General features: G+C 59.5%; 1 protein-coding gene across 1 annotated transcript in view; it reads right to left on the reverse strand.

The window, feature by feature from the left end:
• The window catches only part of IGSF9B (immunoglobulin superfamily member 9B), a 41649-nt gene extending 23023 nt beyond the window's left edge, over positions 1-18626 (reverse strand). The window contains exons 1-10 of the mRNA XM_059488351.1: positions 18485-18626; positions 10773-10970; positions 9179-9325; positions 7613-7764; positions 6410-6527; positions 5410-5551; positions 5131-5276; positions 2307-2449; positions 1411-1551; positions 105-221 (exon numbers count right to left, since the gene is read on the reverse strand). Coding sequence (XP_059344334.1) covers positions 105-221; positions 1411-1551; positions 2307-2449; positions 5131-5276; positions 5410-5551; positions 6410-6527; positions 7613-7764; positions 9179-9325; positions 10773-10970; positions 18485-18548 — 1368 coding nt within the window. The 5' untranslated portion in view covers positions 18549-18626. The remainder of the gene's footprint in view (positions 1-104; positions 222-1410; positions 1552-2306; positions 2450-5130; positions 5277-5409; positions 5552-6409; positions 6528-7612; positions 7765-9178; positions 9326-10772; positions 10971-18484) is intronic.
• Positions 18627-18830: the final 204 nt, after the last annotated feature.

The following is an 18830-nucleotide window of genomic DNA, read 5'->3' on the forward strand; positions in this document are numbered from 1 at the left end:
GCTGTACCTGCAGTTTGTTCTTACCGGGACAGAGTGTGGCTTCTCTGTCTGCAATATTCACCAAAAGCCAAAGGCACTGCAGATTTGTCTGGCAGGCCGGGTACCTTTCTCCAGGCGATGATGGGAAAGGGGTCTCCGGCAGCAGCGCAAGGAATCAACAGCTCCCTCCCTGCCTCCTGTCTGTACTCCCAGCCTGGTAGCACCGTGAAATAGGGGGGGTCCTGCAGCCAAACAAGGGAAAACAAGGAGTGTCAGCCTGCCCAAACTCCCATCACCAAAACCAAGCCTTTGCCAGACCAACACAATCCCCATTCTGGGTAAGTCTGAGGCATTGCAAGGAAAATTGTGTGGAGAACGTGTGCTAAGGAGCCTCAATGGCTTAAATTACACCTGGAGGAAGATTCTGTCCAAAGAGCCACCACACTGGAGCATAGAATCATGGAATCCCAGAATGGTTTGGGTTGGAAAGTACATTAAAGCTCATCCCATTCCACTCTCTGCCATAGCCAGGGACACATTCCACTATCACAGATTGCTCCAACCTGGCCTTGGACACTTCCATCCACAGCTTTTTTGAGCATCCTGTGCCAGGGCCTCATCACCCTCACACTCCTAATATCTAACCTAAATTTTGCCTCTTTCAGTTTGACCCCATTACCCCTTGTCCCATCTCTACAGTTCCTGACAAAGAATCCCTCTCCAGCTTCCTTGCAGGTGCCCTCAGACACAGGAAGCCTGCTTTGACACCTCCACGCAACTTCTCTTCCCCAGGCTGAGCAGCATCTTGCTTTTTACCTCCTGGAAACAGGAAGAAACCCACCCACATCACATCAGCCATCAACCTGATTTCCTCGCCCCGGCAGCCGCCCCGGCGGATGCGCGTGTCTGGTACACAAAGCGTTCTCATCTGAACCTCGCCGAGACACCATGAATCACCACGGCTCCCTCCCAGGCACAGGACTCCGTGTTCAGGGAGGGAAGAGGCATCAGCTCCCACCCCAGCTGCACCAGGAGCTGCGCTGGGAGCTCAGCGCGCCCCAGGCGCCGCACGCAGCCGGAGCACGTGGAGCTCAAATCATTCATTTATTAAAATCCTCCTGAACCCAAGCCCGGGCCAGCAGGGCTAAGTGTTTTGTTGGCAAAGGGGACGTTCCAGGGAGATGTTTCCTCAAACTACCCCAATCCAGTGTCAAAACCCACGCTGCTGCTCCAGCAGGATATTTCCAGCTACACCAGACAGGGTGCCCTGGGGGTTTGCCTGGGCTGGTGGGAAGCACATCTCCAACCACAGCACAGACACACCACCCTCACCCTGGAGCCTCTGCTCTTCCCCACACAGCCCCAGGAGCTGCTCCTGGCACAGGAGGACACTGCTCCCAGCAAACCCACGGGATTCTGGCAGAGGATTACCTTCAGTACCAGTCGGGCAGGGGGAGACTGGCCCATCGTACCCAGGGCGTTATAAGGCACACAGGTGTAAGTGCCGAGAGCATCTTCAGTGGCCTCTTCGATCCGGATCGACCCGTCTTCCAGCAGGTTCCAGCCAGAATACTGCAGCAGGGAGAAGCAGGGAGATCACTTAGCCAGCACTCACCACAGCTCCTTATTTCCCCCTCAGCCAAGCCCCCACCCATGCCCAGGGTGCTGTCACATCACCAGGAGATGCCCAATCCCACTCCCAACATCCAAAGCATTTCCTCAACAGAAATTTGGGCAACATCAGCCTGTCCAAGCACAGCCAGGCTCCTTCATGTAGCTCAAAAAGATTTAAGATCAGAATCTAACACTAAATAAGACTTGTTCTGGAGTCAGCAAGACATCACCTGGAGAGCTGAGGGCACCAAGGACCAGGAGGCCACAGCAGCAACAGCTTTAAATGGAATTAAAACTTCAAATCGTTAATATTTAAGCAAAAAAATTTAAAATATTGAGCGTTTTCTTTAAATATTTAATGGCTAATATCCTTGCTCAGACTATCAAACCATGATTAGGGGAAGATGTAGATTTGTTAAAAGGGTCTTTTAACCACCAGTTGCGACTGGAAAAATAAAGCAGGGCCATCAGGAGGTGACTTTAGGGGGAAGAAGGCATGAAGTGTGGGAGACATAGAATGTCCAGAGGCACTGTGGGCTCCATATGAGAACTGGAATTAACTCTGATAAAGAAAAGCAGAGTCATCCCATCCATGAGATTCTTCTCTCCCAACACAAAGGGATGCCTGGTGGTGCTCACTGATGTTTGCTGAGGACATGAGGGTCCGAGCCCTCTGTGCCCCCCTCTCCCCTCCTCCCTGGGGGCTCTGTTACCTTCTCGATTCGCAGGGGACGCCCGTCCTTGTTCCACTTGACCAGCGTGACCGGCGGCTCTGCCTCCACGGGGCAGCGGATGTACCCGTGGATCCCGATGGGAACGTAGATGATGGGGGGCATGTTCACCACACGGGCAGGATCTGGAGGGCAGCAGCACCATGTTAGCACAGGGAGAGAGCCCTTCTCTCCTCCCAGCCTGGCTTCACAGCATCTGCCTCACTTTTGTAATGAATTCCAAACCCAGCACCACCCTGGCTCCCACAGGTTGTTAAGCCAGGCTTGCTACACACAAATCCTCTGGAATACCTGGCATTTTTGGGAGGCTTTGCTCATGTCCAGGGTGTTCCTACCTGGGGCTCATTAAAGATTGCATTTAAGAAGAAATGAAGATATGCCTGCTCCAAATTCCACACCAACTTCCATCTTGCTGAAGACTGCAGTGCTCCATTACAGCACATGTGCCAGGTGTGATGAACACCCAGCACAGCCTGGTTTTACATATAAGCAATCAAAGCTATTTCAACTGCCAAACCTTAAAACACACACAGATAGCAAAAAGGATCTGTGTCCAGGCTGCCACAAGTCCTTTACCTCCCATATCTGCTTATACTCATGCCTCATTGAGGCTGGGTCATGTTGAACAGCAGCCACCTCACCCTTTCCAAGATGCAAAAACCTTAAAATACATATCTAACCCCCCCCTCCACACTGCATCACCCACGCAGAGAGGTGTCTCGCAATCCTCCAGTCTAGAATGTGTCATTAACAGCACTTCTAAGAGCTTTTTAATTAAGTGCGAGTGGGTTGAAGAGAATCTAGACTTTCTTTAATAAGAAGCTTTTTAAAAAAATGTTATTTTTAATAAGAAGAGTGAGTATTTCTACAATCTCGTCTAGACACCGGCAGCACGAGGTTATGGGAAAATCCTGATGGGGCTTATGTTGCATTAAGGGATAAATGTGGGAGTTTTGGGGTGCAGCATCCCTGCACTGCTGATGCAAATTGGGAGGGTAAACATTAAGGTGCTTAACAGGAAGGCATGGAAGATGTGGAAGATGGAAGATTATTGCTTTCTTGGGGCAAAACCAGCAGAGTTTGGCAGCTCTGCTCCCAGCACGTCACCCCAACCACTCCCCAAAACCGCTCGCCCCCGGCAGTGGCACCATAACCCAGATTGCCCAGCGCCACATATGGAGCAGGCTTTACCCCCCTCTGCTTAACTCCACCTCTTAGGAAATGTAATCAAGGACTCCAGCAGTGCGGGAGAGGGTAATGGGATCGAGCCTTTCACTACTAGGTCACTGGCCAGGGGCCAGCCAGCCCACTAATGACCCGGAGCTGTGTCCCCATTTGCTTTTGGAGGATGGGAAACTCCCTCCAGAGCTATCACCCCGGTGTGGACGAGGTTTGCTCAGGAGGAAAAGGGTTTGTGGCGCCAAAATCCGAGCACCCTTCCTTGTGCTGAAGCCTGGCTGAGCAGCAGATTGTCCGAGCCCGTTCTCCCTGCCATTAGAGCTATTTTTAACAGCTATCAGCCCTGACAAGCGGCCCTGGATTAGAGGCAGGGCAGATTTAATGGCCTGAGGCCACAGGCTTTCCCAAGAGCCACCCAGCTGGGAACATCCAAGCCCCAAATCACGCCTGTGCCTGGGCACAGCACTACTCACACCATCCCCCTGCCCACTCTGCCCCTTCATCCATCCCCACAGGGACCTGACAGCCTTGCTCTTGGGTTCCCCACTAACCAGCACCAGGTCTAAAGGCAGCAGCAGCTCTAAGGCAGCCTTGGAAAACCCTCGCCGAGAGCCCACTTTGCTCAGGCCTGTCTTTCATTATGAAATAAAAACGCCGAAGTCTTTGGGAGCAGAGCAATATTGCAATTGGAGCGGCGGCAATTGAGGCCATTACAGTGGAATGCCACAGGACGCCGGTGGCACACTACCCATTACCGCCCGGGGATTCCGGCAGAACAGCGAGCGTGGGAGGCGCCACTGCTGCTGCAGCCCTTTCTCCCGAGCTTGTTTAGATCGCTTACCGCCCGAGGAATGTGACACAAGAACAGCCACGCCACAGGAATAACCCCCGAAATAAACACCAAAAAATACACCTTGGCACCGAGAGCCCTCACCTCACCCCAGCACGGTGAGGACGGTGAGGCAGCAGCCATGGGATGACGCTCACCTGTTACAGACATCTTTTATGAAAAATCCTTTCTTTAGGATTTTTCCTTCTAAGAAGCTGAGAACAAAATGTAAACATTGGTTATCTGCTGCTGTAGAATGCAACAAGTGGATTTTTGATTAGCCCATGTTGATTGTTTCTAATTAATGGTCAATCACAACCCAGCTGGCTCAGACAGAGAGTCCGAGCCACAAACCTTTGTTATCATTCTTTGCTATTCTATTCTTAGCTAGCCTTCTGATAAAATCCTTTCTTCTATTATTTTAGTATAGTTTTAATGTAATATATATCATAAAATAATAAGTCAAGCCTTCCGAAACAGAGTCAGATCCTTGTCTCTTCCCTCAACCTAAGACCCCTGTGGACACTGTCACGCTCACCTAATTAAAAAACACTTGTAGCCAAGGTGGATGCTGGTCCCAGCTGAGCAGTGTCACTGAGGCTGCTCAGACCATTTGCTTTCTCGTCTCCCACGCCCACGTGGGATGCTCTTAAGCTTTTTGCTAAGGATGATTCCGTGTTCATCCAAAGGCTGCTGTCACATCAGCCTGACTCTCCCAGTGTCACACCAGGACAAGAGAGCCTCTGGGGCTGCCTGGGAGCCAGGTGTTATCAATGCCAGCCCCATCCCCGCACTCACACTGCACTGTCAGGTAGGCAGAGGCTGATGGCGAGCGGCCCAGGCTGTTGCTGGGGATACAGGTGTATTTTCCAGCATCCTCTGGTTTGACACGGAAAATAATCAGCGTCCCGTCGATCAGGATCCGCACCCTCAGCTTCAAGTCACTGCAGGAGAAGAGGAGAGGAGGATCACGAGGAGAGCCAGGGGCAAAGCCCAGCACAAACAATCCCAGCTCCCAGCACAGCCCAGGAGCAGCAGGAGGAGGAGAACACGCTGCCCCAGCAGCTATAAACTCACTTCTTGAAGTAGACGTTCTCCTCCTCCCAGTACCACAGGTAGGTGAGGTTCCCGGGGTACGCCTCGGCCTGGCAGGTGAACAGAGCATCCTGGGAGATGTTGACTGTGATGTTCTCCGGAGGTGAAACGATAAAGGGAGGTCCTGGAGGGGGTAAGAGGAAGGTGTCACTCCCACCACTACAGGTTGCTCAGGTTCAGCTCCATCACAGCATTTTAGCTGGGTCCTGCGGGAGGGCTCTTGGGCAGGGCTGGTCCCGATCCTCTGACAACCACAGTGACCCTGTCATTCCCAACCCTTCCCCTAATATCTGGGCTGACTGAGAACCAGTGACACTGTTATTCCCAGCCCTTTCCTTAATTTCTGAGCTGACTGAGAACCACAGTGACCCTGTTATTCCCAACCTCTCCCCTAATCTCTGGGCTGACTGAGAACCAGTGACACTGTTATACCCAGTCCTTTCCTAATCTCTACAGCTTTGAGGAGAGGATCCACGCCCATGGTGCTTCTCCCAGAGCACACAAGGACACACCTCCCTTCATCTCCAGCATTTCTGGAGGATAGTATCACCCACAGGAAAAATCCAGGGGGAACAGACTGCCAGGAGCCAGCAGCTCACCACTGCCACAAAAGCAGAGCAGAGGACACCCCCTGCTCCCCTCTCTGCCGGTAGCTGTTGACCTAATTAAAGATTTATTTAATAAGAGAGGGAGCAAGGAGCAGGAGGCCTGTCATGCATCATCGCTGTCTGATGAAGCTCTTCATGACAGCCTCAATCTTTTCCCCGCTTCCCAAACAAAACCAAGCTGCCATCAGGGCCTGGCTGCTCATCAGGGTCCCAATTAAGCAGATTCCTCCATCCTACAAACCGGATGCAGAGCCATGGGGCAGCCAGGCACAGAGGCCTGGAGGGTCACCCCAGGGTGACACCATGGACCTGTGGCCGGTGGAATGTCCCCATCCTGGCTTCCCAGGGGATGCTGAGGAGCTGCAGGGTCTCACCTTGGACGAGCAGGCGCGTGGTGTGCACAGCCTCGCCCTGGATGCTGTAGGCCCGGCAGGTGTAGGCACCTCTGTCCTCCCGGCTGACCGAGAGCACCGTGAGGCTCCCGTCGCTCACCTGGCAACAAGGGAACACCCTGGAGCGTGGGCAGGGACCCCCGGGGGGACGGGGGAAGACCCTCCCTGCCTCCCATGGCAGAGAGCTGCCGGCGCTCTCAGGGCCGGATGAGAGACGGGTTTCCCCGCTCTGCAAGACGTGGGATATTAATAAACCAACACACGCCTTGCTGCTCGACGCCAAAGGGAAGGGAGAAAAAAAAAAATAATGAAATAAATAAATAACCATCCCAGCACATTCATCTCCCTGAAGTGACTGGCAGGCAGCAGGCTCCAAACCGCTCCTGCCAAGCGCCCCAGCACCATTGGAGCTGCACAAGGAGCCTTGATGGAGCATTCCCTGCCCCTCCAAGGGCCTGCTCCATTGCTGGGGGATGAGGGGAGACCCCAGCCTGGCCACTGTCCTCCCTGTGGGGCCATCCCTCAGCTGGAAGAGGAGTGGATGGATTCCCCTGGGGACACAGCAAAAGGATGGACAAGGGGCTGTCACCTTTGGGGTAGCAGCACCCCCATGCACAGGGAGGCCTCCCAGCCAGGCTTCCCCCCCACCTCATTCTGCCTCATCCTTCTATTTCAATTAGTAACAAATGACTCCTAATTACTCTCATTAGTGCCTGCGCTGATTCCAATGCCTGATTTACCAATTACAGCTCAGGGGGGAATCTCTGCCTGGGAGCCTCTGGGATGCAAAAAGGGTCCTGAAGGGGAGGGGAGGAGGGGAAATCCTCTCTACTCAATCCTGCCCTGCCCCAGCCCTGCTGGGGGGACACTACCCCAGGCTGCAGCCCCCACCCCACCTCCAGGGTCTTGGCCCTTGGGCTGAGTCTGCAGGGATCAGGTCAGGTGCAGGAGCAGGGCTGTCCCCAGCACTTGGAGGGTCTCCAGCCTGCACCCAAGGGCTGGCAGCGTTACAGGCTGCTGCTCAGCAGGGATGGGGTGGGGGAAAATGGGCATCTCACCAAGGAGAAGTGCTGAGAAAGCACGGCTGGCTCCAGGCACGGCGGAGCCACCGCCACCGTGGTGCTGTCAATACTGTCCCTGCCAGCTCCCAGCCCAGGATCCCCACGGCAGCCCTCCCCCACCTACCTGGTACTTGCCATTGGCACCCAAAAGGTCTCCCTCCCGGAGCCAGGTGACGATGGGCTTGGGGTTCCCGAACGCCATGCAGGTCAGGGTGACGCTGCTGCCCTCCTTCGCCTCTACGTACTGCGGCGGGGTCTCCGTGAACGTGGGGGGAGCTGGGGGCACACGAGACCCCCCAGGTCACCCGAGGCCACTCCGGGGCTGGGGGCACACGGGGACACAGGGGAAGCTGCTGCCTGCACACACAGCAGGGCTCTGACCACGCCAAAGGCTGCACGGACAGGGTGGCCCTGGGGACACCGACCAAGAGGTGGCACATCGCACCCCAGCCCCGTCCCCTCTCCTCCCCCCACCCCGCTGCACATTAACTCGCTATTGTCAAAACATGGGAAAACACCGCAGTGCAGATCGAAAGGCTCCTTCCTGATGAAAGAGGCTGGCAGGATTACAGCCCGCCCCTAATTACCCGCGGTTGTTAAAGCCCACTTTAGAGGAAGACAGGTTGGCAATTTAATCTGCTTGGGAGAAAAAAAAGAAAAAAAAAAAAAAAAAAGGAAAAAGGAATTATATTTGGTTCCTCCCCAAATGATTTTTATTTTCCCCCTAAGAAAATTAAGCGTTGTAATGCGCTGGGGGAAAGCCACAGCCCTCACCCTGAAAGCAATTCCTCGGGCTGGGAGGATTATGGTTATTATATTGTTATTAAGCCCCTGCACGCCCCGTGCTGCATAAAGCCCCAAAACTGGCCCATTTTGCCAAGGGGAGGGACAGGGCATCTGGGGCCATTTTCCAGCCCCTCCGCCTGGCGGTTTGCAGGATCCGTGCACGTGGCAGAGGTGAGCCAGGCACCACCATCCTCCTCCTTCCTCCTCCTCCTGCCCTCCTTCCCAAGCCCTGGGAGCTCATTAGCAGGTTGGGGGAAAGCAGGAAGCAGCAGGCAGGGCAGCAGGCAGGGATGGGGCTGGTGGCCTGCACAGCCCCGCTTGCAAAGCTCCTGCTCACTAATTGGGCTCAATTAGGTGGCTCTGCTCTGTGCCACAGCACAGCCATCCCCCCAAAGGTTAAATTAATTGCACAAGGTCAAGGCAAGACCAGCGAGGAGCTGCCAGTGGCCACATCTCTCCAGCCACCCCACTGCAGCAGGAGAGGCACAGCCCTGCTGCTGGGCTAAAAATAAAGATTTGTCTCCTGATGCAGAGAATGACAATTTGTTAATTAGTTTAATATACAGCCTTAATAAAATGAAAAAGTAATTTGAGTAAATCTGAATTTCAAGAAAACAAAGATTTGATTTTCTGATCTGTTTGTTGAGAGGAGATTCATTCCCAGCCCTGGTTCTTGATGTCTCTCCTTTTAACAAGCCCTGTGTAATTAAACTGAGGAATCCCTAATAAAGCTTTGTCCCTTTTGAAGTCACACCCTGGCCGGATCAGCCAGCCTGGATGGCTTCAGGCTGGCGTGTCTGCCAGGCACAGATGCCATTGAGGCCCAGCATTCCCCAGACATCCATCATCCCCCAGAAATCCCATTTGGGCACCACAGGGATGCCACAGCCCCCATCCCGCTCACCATTGACCGTGAGGTGCACCCAGCTGCCGTTGTGGAAGGTGTCGTACTGCTGGTCCAGCATGAGCACTTTGCACTCGTACCAGCCCTGGTCCTCGGAGCGCACCTGCTCAATGCGCAGGGAGGCTTTGTCGTGCAGGCTGGCCCGGCCTGTGGGAGAGCACAGCGTTGGCACCCTGTCCCCAACACCAGAGCAGCCCCCAGAGCATCACCGCAGGGGACACCCCATCCCAAACTGAAGCAGCCCCCAGAGCATCACTGCAAGGGAAACCCCATCCCAAACTGGAGCAGTCCCTGGAGCATCACTGCAAGGGAAACCCCATCCCAAATTGGTGCAGCTCCCAGGGCATCACTGCAGGGAACACCCCATCCCAAACTGGAGCAGTCCCTGGAGCATCACTGCAAGGGAAACCCAATCCCAAACTGGTGCAGCCCACAGAGCATGGCCACCCTATCGCCACACCAATGCAGCCCCCAAAGCATCACTGCAGGGGATACCCCATCCTGACACCAGAGCAATCCCTCAGAGTTCACTGCAGGGGCCACCCCATCCCAAACTGGTGCAGTCCCCAGAGCACCATTGCAGGGAACACCCCCATCCTGGCCCCAGAGCAGCCCCCCAGGGCATCACCACAGGGGACACCCCATCCCTGTGTGGGCACTGTCCCGGTTTGAGGCTGGCTGAGCCCCATGGCGTGGTTGCAGCCGGTGGTGCCAGGGCGGTGACACACCCGCCCATCTGGGGACAGCAGAGCCAAGCTGCCAGGGCCAGGCAAGGTGCCTGCAGCAATGTCTGCCCGCAGCGACACCGGCCTTCTGCTCCCAGCCGGGGGCTGGCGGCGGCACAGCTGGCACACGGGCGTGCCCCAGAGCTTTGCCCTGCCTGGGAGACTCCCAGAAAGCAGGGCGGCCCTGAGCTGACCCTGTGCACAGCCCCAAAAACTGGGTCAGGAGCAGAGCAGCCTAAAGCTCCACCCTGGTGCGGTGGCCACCGGGCTGTGGGATCGCTCATTGCTGAGCTGAGTTTGGCAGGGCTCAGCTGGTGCATTTCTTAGAGAGCAATTTGGGCAGAGAGTCCCATAAGACCCAGGGAATATCCCCAGGACAGAGAAAGAGATACCACAATGTGTCTGTCCTGCCACACCAACTTTCTCAGGGCTGGTTTCCAGCTCTCAGATCCCACCAGAGGACACCGGCCACGTGTGACCGGCAGCACATTGGCAAGCAGCCACATGAGTTCTGCAGCTCCAACCTGTCACCTCCGCCCAGCACGTGGCCCTGGCTCCATCCCCAGTGTCCCCCCAGCACCCCTCCCTGGGCTCACAGCTGCTCTGGGACACAGCAGCAGCAGCAGCAGCCACCACCACCACGCGTCACCCTGGGCTTCTCTGCCTCGCTTGCTCCCGTCCCACGCAGCCCAGCTGGCTTCCTAACGCTGCTGCTTAATTAAAACCAACTGGGTGGAAAGCGAGCAATGAGAGGCAGAGCCCGCGTGGTTTCCAACGGAGGAACTGATGGAGCAGAGCTGCATGTCCCAGGCCGTGCTGCAGCCAGGACCTGGCACCCTCCCCTCGTCCTCCTGCACTCCAGGACTCACCGGCATACTCTGGGTCCACATGGGGAGGGTAAAACCCAAACTTGATGAAGATGGGGATGGGGACGCCGAACTTGAACCACTCCACGACATAGGGAGGGGGCTGGCCCGTCAGCGGGTGGATCACGTCGCATCCCAGGATCACGCTCTCGCCAGCGCGAGCGGTCACGAACTCGGGCTCCTCCCTCGAGCCGAGGGCACCTGCGAGGGGGCAGAGGAAGAATCTGTGGCTGATGCCACTGCTGGCACCCAGCATCGAACCAGGATGCCCAAGAGAGCAACAGCAGTAACCACATGTCTGCAGCAAGGGGAGCCCATGGGTCACCCTTGCCGCAAAACCAACAGGGGGTCCCAAGCCCTTTCACTCAGATCCAAGGCCACCCTTGGCTACCACAGGAGTCAGGACAGTGGCCATCAGCACCCTAATGCTCCAGGACAGCTTCCCAACCTCTGCACCAGGGCAAGGGTGATGCCCAGCGACCACCCCAGGGGTTTTGGGGATCCCTGCTCTCATTAGAGGGGCACAGAGTATGCCTAGCACTGCTCCCCATATAGCAGCACCATCTGGGCTGCCCTGTATCCTTGTGGCAGGGAAAAGGCTGATTTTAGCTTGTGCCCCTGCATCCACCAGCAGGCAGGACTGGGCATAGATCTGTGTGCCAGCCCTCGGTCACAGCTCTCCTGACAGTGCCAGGATGGGCTGGGCCCCGGAGCCACCATGCCCCAGCCAAGCCCACATGTCCTGGGGCATCCCCGAGAGCCCCAAGCCTGAAACCCGTCTGCGATCTGCACATCGGGTCTGTCACCCTGCTCCTCCCCGCCGGCTAATTACAGGGGACTTCGGTCTCAGCTCCGAGGCTGCTCCACCCCGGCTGTGCCGCCCTGCTCGCTGCAGCCTGGCGTCATCCCGCTCTGCCAGCAGCAGCAAAGCTGCATCCTCAGCACGGCGTTCGGAGAGGGAGAGAGAGGGAAACCCAGAGCTGGGAGGAAGCCAAACAGGGGGTCCCCAAAACTAGGTTTAGACCCACATCGCCCTCCCCATCATGGAAAGGACCCCGTTTTCCCGGCACACGCGGCCGCTGGCTGTTCCGGGGGGGATGCTCGGGGAGGGATGCTCGGGGAAGCACGTTCCCACTCCTCCGCGCTGCTCCTCGGGGCCGCCGGTGATTGGCGGCGAGTGACATCACCGCTTCCCCGCCGCGGGAGCCGAGCATCACCGAGCATCACCGGCTATTTTTGGCTCTGGCACAAGCGCGTACCGGCGAGAGGCCCGTGATGTGCCACCCCACGGGCCCACCAGCCGAGTGTCCCCGCGGGAAGGGCAGCGGGCAGCGCTGGCCGCTGCTCGCACATTGCACGCACAAGGTGTGTCCCTGCACAGGGTCACAGCTGATGGTCACCGAGCCCCCACGCCACCAGCAAAGCGGGCACGGGTGGCTCTTTAACTGGGAGGGCTGGCTGGGCGAGGCCGGGGTGCAGAGCTGTGCAGAGCCATCTGCAAGGAGCAGATGCTGCATTGCACACCCACTGCAGGCACTGGCCCCGTTCGGGGGGTCCTGCAGAGCTGGGGGGGTTCTGCAGGGCCAGGGATCATCCCGGACCCCATCGGGGCGGGGGGTGGCTGAGCACACACGTGCGGTGTGCACGCACACCCCCGCACACGCTTTGCACCGCCTCGACAACACTCTTGCACCTTTCCATCCCTCGTTAGCGCTGCATCGCCGATGAGCTCCCGTTCGCAGCCTGTCAGCAGGGACGGCACCAGCCCTCCCCTGCCACCCCGGCGCTGAGCTGTGAGAACCCGTCCTGACCCCTCCATCCGGGAGGGTGAGGGGGGCTGCGCTGCAGGGCTGGATGAGCCCCCCTCCCTGTCCATGGTCCTGCTGCGCCGATCGGGGACGGAGCCGTCACATGCTGCTCAAGAGCATCCAAGGACGCGCTTCCCGAGAGAAGAGGTCCCCAGCACCTCATCGCCTTCAAAGTGACATCCTCTCCCCACCAGCAGGAGAAGATGGAAGCTGTAGCACCCAAACCCCTTTCCCAAGCCCCCCACCTGCCCCAGCGCTCCAGCTCCTGGGCTACCAAGCTGGAATCTTGATTTCCAGCACCTCTCCACCAACTGGAGCCTGGAATGCTAATGTTTGCCCAGCTGGAGCAAGAGGCCACCCAGACACGCTGGGGATGGGCGCCAGGGAGTCACACCGCGCCAGGATCCCCTGGCAGAGCAGTGGGTGACATCCCCGGGGAGGGGACGAGCCAGCCGCTCCGCCGGACCCACGGCTGGCCAGGGCTGCCCGGGCGCAGGAAAATAGGTCATCCCCGGCAGCTCACAGCGCCGGTGTCTGATCGCGGGGCCGGTGGGGAATTGCACGCACGGCTGAGCATCACCTCCCCAGCGCACGGCCGACTGGCAGCCACGGCGGGGAAGCGGCCCCCGGCTCTGCCCAGCTGCCACCCGCCCCGCTACCGGCCCCGTGCCCTCCTGTCCCCACTTCCAGAGCGCCAGCAAGGCAATGGGGAGATGTCTCACAAACCCTCTTGGGGTCTCCTCAACTTCCCAACCCACCAACCCTGTGGGGTCCCAACCCTGACCAGGTTTTCCTTCCATGCCCAGACCATGAAGAAAGCAAGCAATGGAGACTGCAGCTCTCGATTCAAAGTGTTTTCTCACCCCCACATTTGTAGGGAAACGCTTGAAAACAACCCGCAGACGCCAGAAGAAACAGAGCACAAATAGACGGGGTATTTTTAAACCCACTTGATTTTCCCAGCCAAGTTCAGAGAGGTTCCAAGGCTGAATCTGCGGTTTGGAAACAGGGTCAACATCAGGGAATGGCAGCACCGAGGCGAACCCCAAATCCACCTCGGTGCAGGAGCTCACGTGAAGCTGGGGGATGCCTTGTAAAGAAAAACAAGCAATCAACAGGCGTCGTCATGCAAGCAGATCCAGGAAAAATAAAAGCACGCCGCGTGCCAGGAGGCAAGAATACAAGATGCGGAGGTGGAGTTGAACAGCATCCCAAAGGGAGAGGAGGGGAGGCTGCCGCCACTGAGACGCTGCCACCGCGGGGCTCCCCAGGACGGCGATGCCAACCAGGGGAGACCCTCACCTGGATCTGGGCGTGCAGCTCCTCTGATCCCCGGGGCACAGGTGGAAGGTGCCACAGGATTCGGTGAAGCTGAAGGCATCCAGCATCTCTGCTGCGCTCACCAAAGCAGGACCCTTCCTGCAGGCGCTTTCAGAGAGGTTTCCAAAGGAATTAACACCTGGGAAAGCTTCCCCTCCTGGCACAGTGGGCACCCATGCTCTGGGGCAGAGAGGGCATCCTGTCCTGACCCACCATCACCTTGCAGCCTGCTAACAGAGGCACCGCTATCCATCTCCAGTGCTGCCCCACACCCCTGGCACTTATCCCCACCCCTGTGCCCCCAAGGGGATGGCTGAGGGAGCAGGCACAAGGCCTGGAGCCTGTGGACCTCTCCTCCCTGGTGAGCTGAGACGAGATGTGCTCTGACACATCCCATTCCCATCGGTGGAGGCAGGATATGGCAGGGATCTCTGAGGACAAGGCCACCAGCGTGGCATATGGAGGCCAGCAGGGAAGGAGAGCAGGCAGCCATCGCCATGAAATGAAGACAGAGGGACACTGCAGCCCAGGGTGGGGGACAGGGACAACGTGCTGCAGGGTGTGGAGTGCTGGGAGATTGCCTGTCCCCCACCTCTGTACCCCTTAAATATCTCAGTAAGGGTTACACCCCCATTACAAACTCAGTCCCTATTTTGGGGTATCCAGAGCCCCCCAAAAGCACCCGCCTGTCCCCTGGTGGGGGAAGCCCTGGGGCTGGGAGCGCAGCCCTCACCCCCTCCCCCAGCTGGAAAGCAGCATCTGGGCTTTCAGTGCGATTCCTGCATTTTAAACCCGATTTTCCAGATGGATGGAGGGCGATGCGCAGGTCAAGTGACATGCCTCAAGGTCACACGGGGCCAGGGAGGAGAAGGATTAGCAGCTCTGAGGGGTGGCTTGGTGGCCCATTCCCAGCGAGATGGGGACTCAGAACCCCATTCCTGGGCACAAGGGGTGTCCTGTGGGACCATCACCACGCCCTCTAGGCAGGCAGGCAGCTGCCCTGGCATCCCAAGGGGAATGCATGTATGGGATGCTGCCCCACAGCAGCCCCACAGTGGGTCCTTGCTCCCTAGAATGGCACAGGTGGGAATGTGCCTGGCCGGGCAGCAGATCAGTGAGCACATGGGAGCACAGATTGGTGGTGTGAGAGGCACAGAGATGGAGCAGGAAAGAAAATTACTTCCCTGAGGTCACCTTACTCCTGCCTGGGGGTCCCTTGTGCCCCCTCCCTCCAATCACCACCAGCCCAGTGTTGAGCATCCGGTGTTGGCAGCTGCCTCGTGGGAGGCATCATCTCCCAGCAACGACCAGCAGCTACCTGTGCACTCCCCATGAGCTCCCTCCACGCACCACAGGGACAAACAAGCAGCTGTGGTGGGAGCTGGAGCACCAAACCCATCCCAGAGGAGACCTTCAGCAGCTGGAGAGCCCTGCCAGGGTGCTGTGCCCCCAGTCCAGCCCCACATCACACCAGTACCCCCATGCAGGCGGGCACCACCCTCCCCGTGGGGCAGTGGGTACCATCCCGATGCATTCACAGCCCTCCAGCAGGAAACTGGGATGCCGGCAGCGCTCCGAGCTGCCCGCCAGCAGCTCCTGAATCACGCTGTTCCTGGCTCAGGCAGCCCTCCCACCAACGCCAGCCTCTCCATGGAGGAGCGGGAGGAAGCGAGTTGTTTTTCCAAAGGCCAGCTGGTCGCTCAGGGCTCCCAGCCTGGGAGATTCCTACCGCAGGGAAAGGGAGAGGGAAGGGCTCCTCCATCGGCACAGCATGGGCTTGGACCCACTGCTGGCCCATCTGCAGGGCTTCTCGTCCACGTGAAGGCATGACCTCCAGGACAGAGGACCAAAGGTGAATGGGAGCTGTGCCACCCTGCCACAGCTCTGGAGAGGAACTTGCAGGGCTCACCCATCACCAGCAAAGCGACATCTTCCAAGTCAAAAGGCAACTGAGCCGGCAAAGCATCGCCGCAAAGACCCGCCGGCAAGCCAAGTCATCCACCGAGCCGCTCACGTCCCTCCCTGCCCCGTGTGCTCCCATCCAACAGGTCCAGAGGAGCAGAGAACCTCCAGGGAATGATGGAAATGGGAGCTCAGCCAACGCCCTTGGCTGTTCCCGGTGCCAAACCATCCCCTTGCCAGAAGACAGCGGGGCCAAAGCCACACGTGCCAAATCCAGCGGCTCCCGGTCCAGACTCCTCCACGGCCAACGAGGCAAAACCCAAGAGCTGTGCATGGCGAGGAGCAGGAGATGCAGGGCTGGCACTGCCACCTGAGCCACTCCAACCGGCCAAGGTCAGCGCCAGGAGCATCGCCCGCCACGGTGCCCAGGGAGCCGCCTCAGCAGAGCCGAATCCTCGCTCTGCAAACCCTCCTGCCTGATCCACCAGCGTCCCCACTCCCTGTGTGTGTGCTGCCACAGCGTCACGCTCGTGGGAGAGGGAGGAAAAGCCCCTCGGTGTGACGGCACTGCTGGGAATGCCAGGAGGCCGGATCCTTCCTCTGACACCCACTCCTGGCGCGGTCACGTCCTGGCTCTCCTCCCCCATGCCATAAGAGGGGATAACGCACCCTCCTTCCCTCTCTGAGCCGATTAACGCCTGGAAAGCCCTTGGAGAGCCAGGCAAGGAGGCTGCCCGGGGCCAGCACCGCTGGCAAGGAGGAAGTGGTGTGGGAGGAAGGCCATGGCTAGAGGAAAACCCCCAGCGAGGGCACCAGCACACGGTGAGCCCCAGCTCTTCTCCAAAGCCCTGTCCCCAAGCAATGCGGGGTGACAGCTCCCCATGAGGACGGGACAGTGCTGGGAGCAAAGGGCTGCAGCAGCTGGGGTGAGTGCCGTGGGCTCCCTGCCCCTGCAGGGGCCGTGCTGGCCCGCAGCACCCCCTCCCCCGGCAGCCACCCCCGCATTACTCACGGCGCGCTCATTCATCACGTACACGCTGCTCCACACGCACAGCACCCCCGTGCCGGGGCTCCCCGGCACCCACCCACCCCGGCACCACCAGCTCCGGAGCTCCATCCCCGCGGCTCCAGGGCATTTCCAAGTTCCCAGGTGCCGAACGCGCTGCTCTGCTCCTCTCCCCGGCGGAGCATCCCTGTACAAGCAGCTGCTGCAAACACTGCCTCGCCACACTGCAGCACGCAGTTCAGGCAGGCAGCAGCCGGCCACGGCTCGGTGAGAGGGGCTACGTACCCCCAAATGGGGCAGCCCCATCGTGAACCCCCCCAAAAGGACAGCCCCGTCCTGGCACACACACCCCTGCCTCCAGGAGCTGCCTGCCAGGCGAGGAGGACAAGGGACAAGATGTGACCCCCTGGGCTCAGGGAACGCTGTGAACTGGGGGGGCTGCAGCACCCTGGCAGGTGCCCCCTCCCAGCCCAGCCGTGTCCCCCGAGGCAGCGTCCCCTCACCACGGCGAGGGGAGTGGTGGTGGCTCCCAGCCAGGCATCTCTCGCTGCCGGCAGCACCGCATCCCATGGGCAGGGTGGGTGACACCCAGGGCACGGCTCTCATCCCGGGAAAGGAGCACCGGGACGCAGGGAAAACCGTGTGCCCAGCGAGGAACCAGCGGCAGAGATGGGGGACGGTGCTGCACCAGCGGCAGGGAGCTCCCCTCTACCTGCAGGGATGGCTCAGAGGGCTGGGAGGGGGCTGGCAGCTGAAGGGAAAGAAGCTCGAGCAGGAAAATCAGGGTTATTCCTTGCTGCCGTCTCCGTCCTGACCTTGGACAACCCTGTGCCTCAGTTTACCACAGCACAGCAGCCAGCCCGCAGTGGGGGGAGAAGGAGGGCAGCCTCTCCTGGGCGGGGGGGTGGGAGCAAAGTCACCCCCAAACCCGCAGCCGGGGCGCTGCAGGGGAAGGCGACGAATCCCTCCCGCATTTCTCCTTGCCCAGCCGGGCTACCCTTGCAGGGAAGGGCAAACGCTGCCCGCACTCCCCGGAGCTGCCGCAGGCGCTTCCTCAGGATGAGAGAAGAAAATCCGAATGCGGAGAAAAGCTTGCCCATCCCTGATCAACGGGGACACTCAGCCAGCCGCGCTCCCTTCCCTCCCCGCCAGGACCCGCAGCCGCTCGCCTTCTCCCAAAGGGAATTTCCAAGCCCTGGGCAGCGGCTCCGCCGCACCGGCAGCGCGGCTTCCCGAACTTGCCCAGCTGCAGCCGCTGCCCTCGGGGAGGTCACGGCCAGCCCCGCCGAGCGCCTGCGGAGGGAGGGAGGATGCGCCGGGCGCTCCCGGCTCCCCCCGGCAGCGGGGGATGAAGGAATCGCCAGCGCCCCGCCGCAGCGGGAAGCGCTCGGTCCCCGCACCGGCAGCGGGGAAGACGCGAAGCCCGCAAACCCCCTTGGCAGCCGCAGTTCCCCCTCCTACCCTCCTCCCCAGCCCCTTCCCGGTACCCTCTCCCCGGGACGTGATGCCCCCCCCGGTGCGCGCATCCCTCCCGGTCCATGCGCATCCCTCCCGCCGCATCCGGTACACCGGGAGAAGGGGGGGAGGACACGCAAAGGCGGCCCCGCCGCCGCCTCGCAAAGCCCGGCGCGGCCCTCCCGGGCTCACCCCGGCGGAGAACACCCCGCGGCCGCACTCACCTTGGACGGGCAGCCCGCGGGCGCCGAGCACACTTGCTACCAAAGCGGCCACATACCAAATCATAGTACTACCGGCCCCCGGTGCGCAGCATCTTCCGCCCGCCGGGCGGCCCGGCCGGGGCGGGGCGGGGCCGGGCCGGGCTGGCCGTGGCCGGGCAGGGCTCGGCGGGGCTGGCGGGGCCGGAGGGGCGGCTCAGGGCCGGCCGCCCGCCGCTGCGCCCATGCCCGCGCCCATCCCCGCGCCGCGCCGCACCTGCGCTCCGCCGCGCGGTGCAGCCTAGCCTGCGCCCTTTAGCGGCTCGGCACCGCCCCCGCCCGCCGCCCATTGGCCGCGCCCCGGCGGAGT

The sequence above is a fragment of the Ammospiza nelsoni genome, chromosome 24 (genome assembly GCF_027579445.1).
Source record: "Ammospiza nelsoni isolate bAmmNel1 chromosome 24, bAmmNel1.pri, whole genome shotgun sequence".
Lineage (NCBI taxonomy): Eukaryota > Metazoa > Chordata > Aves > Passeriformes > Passerellidae > Ammospiza > Ammospiza nelsoni.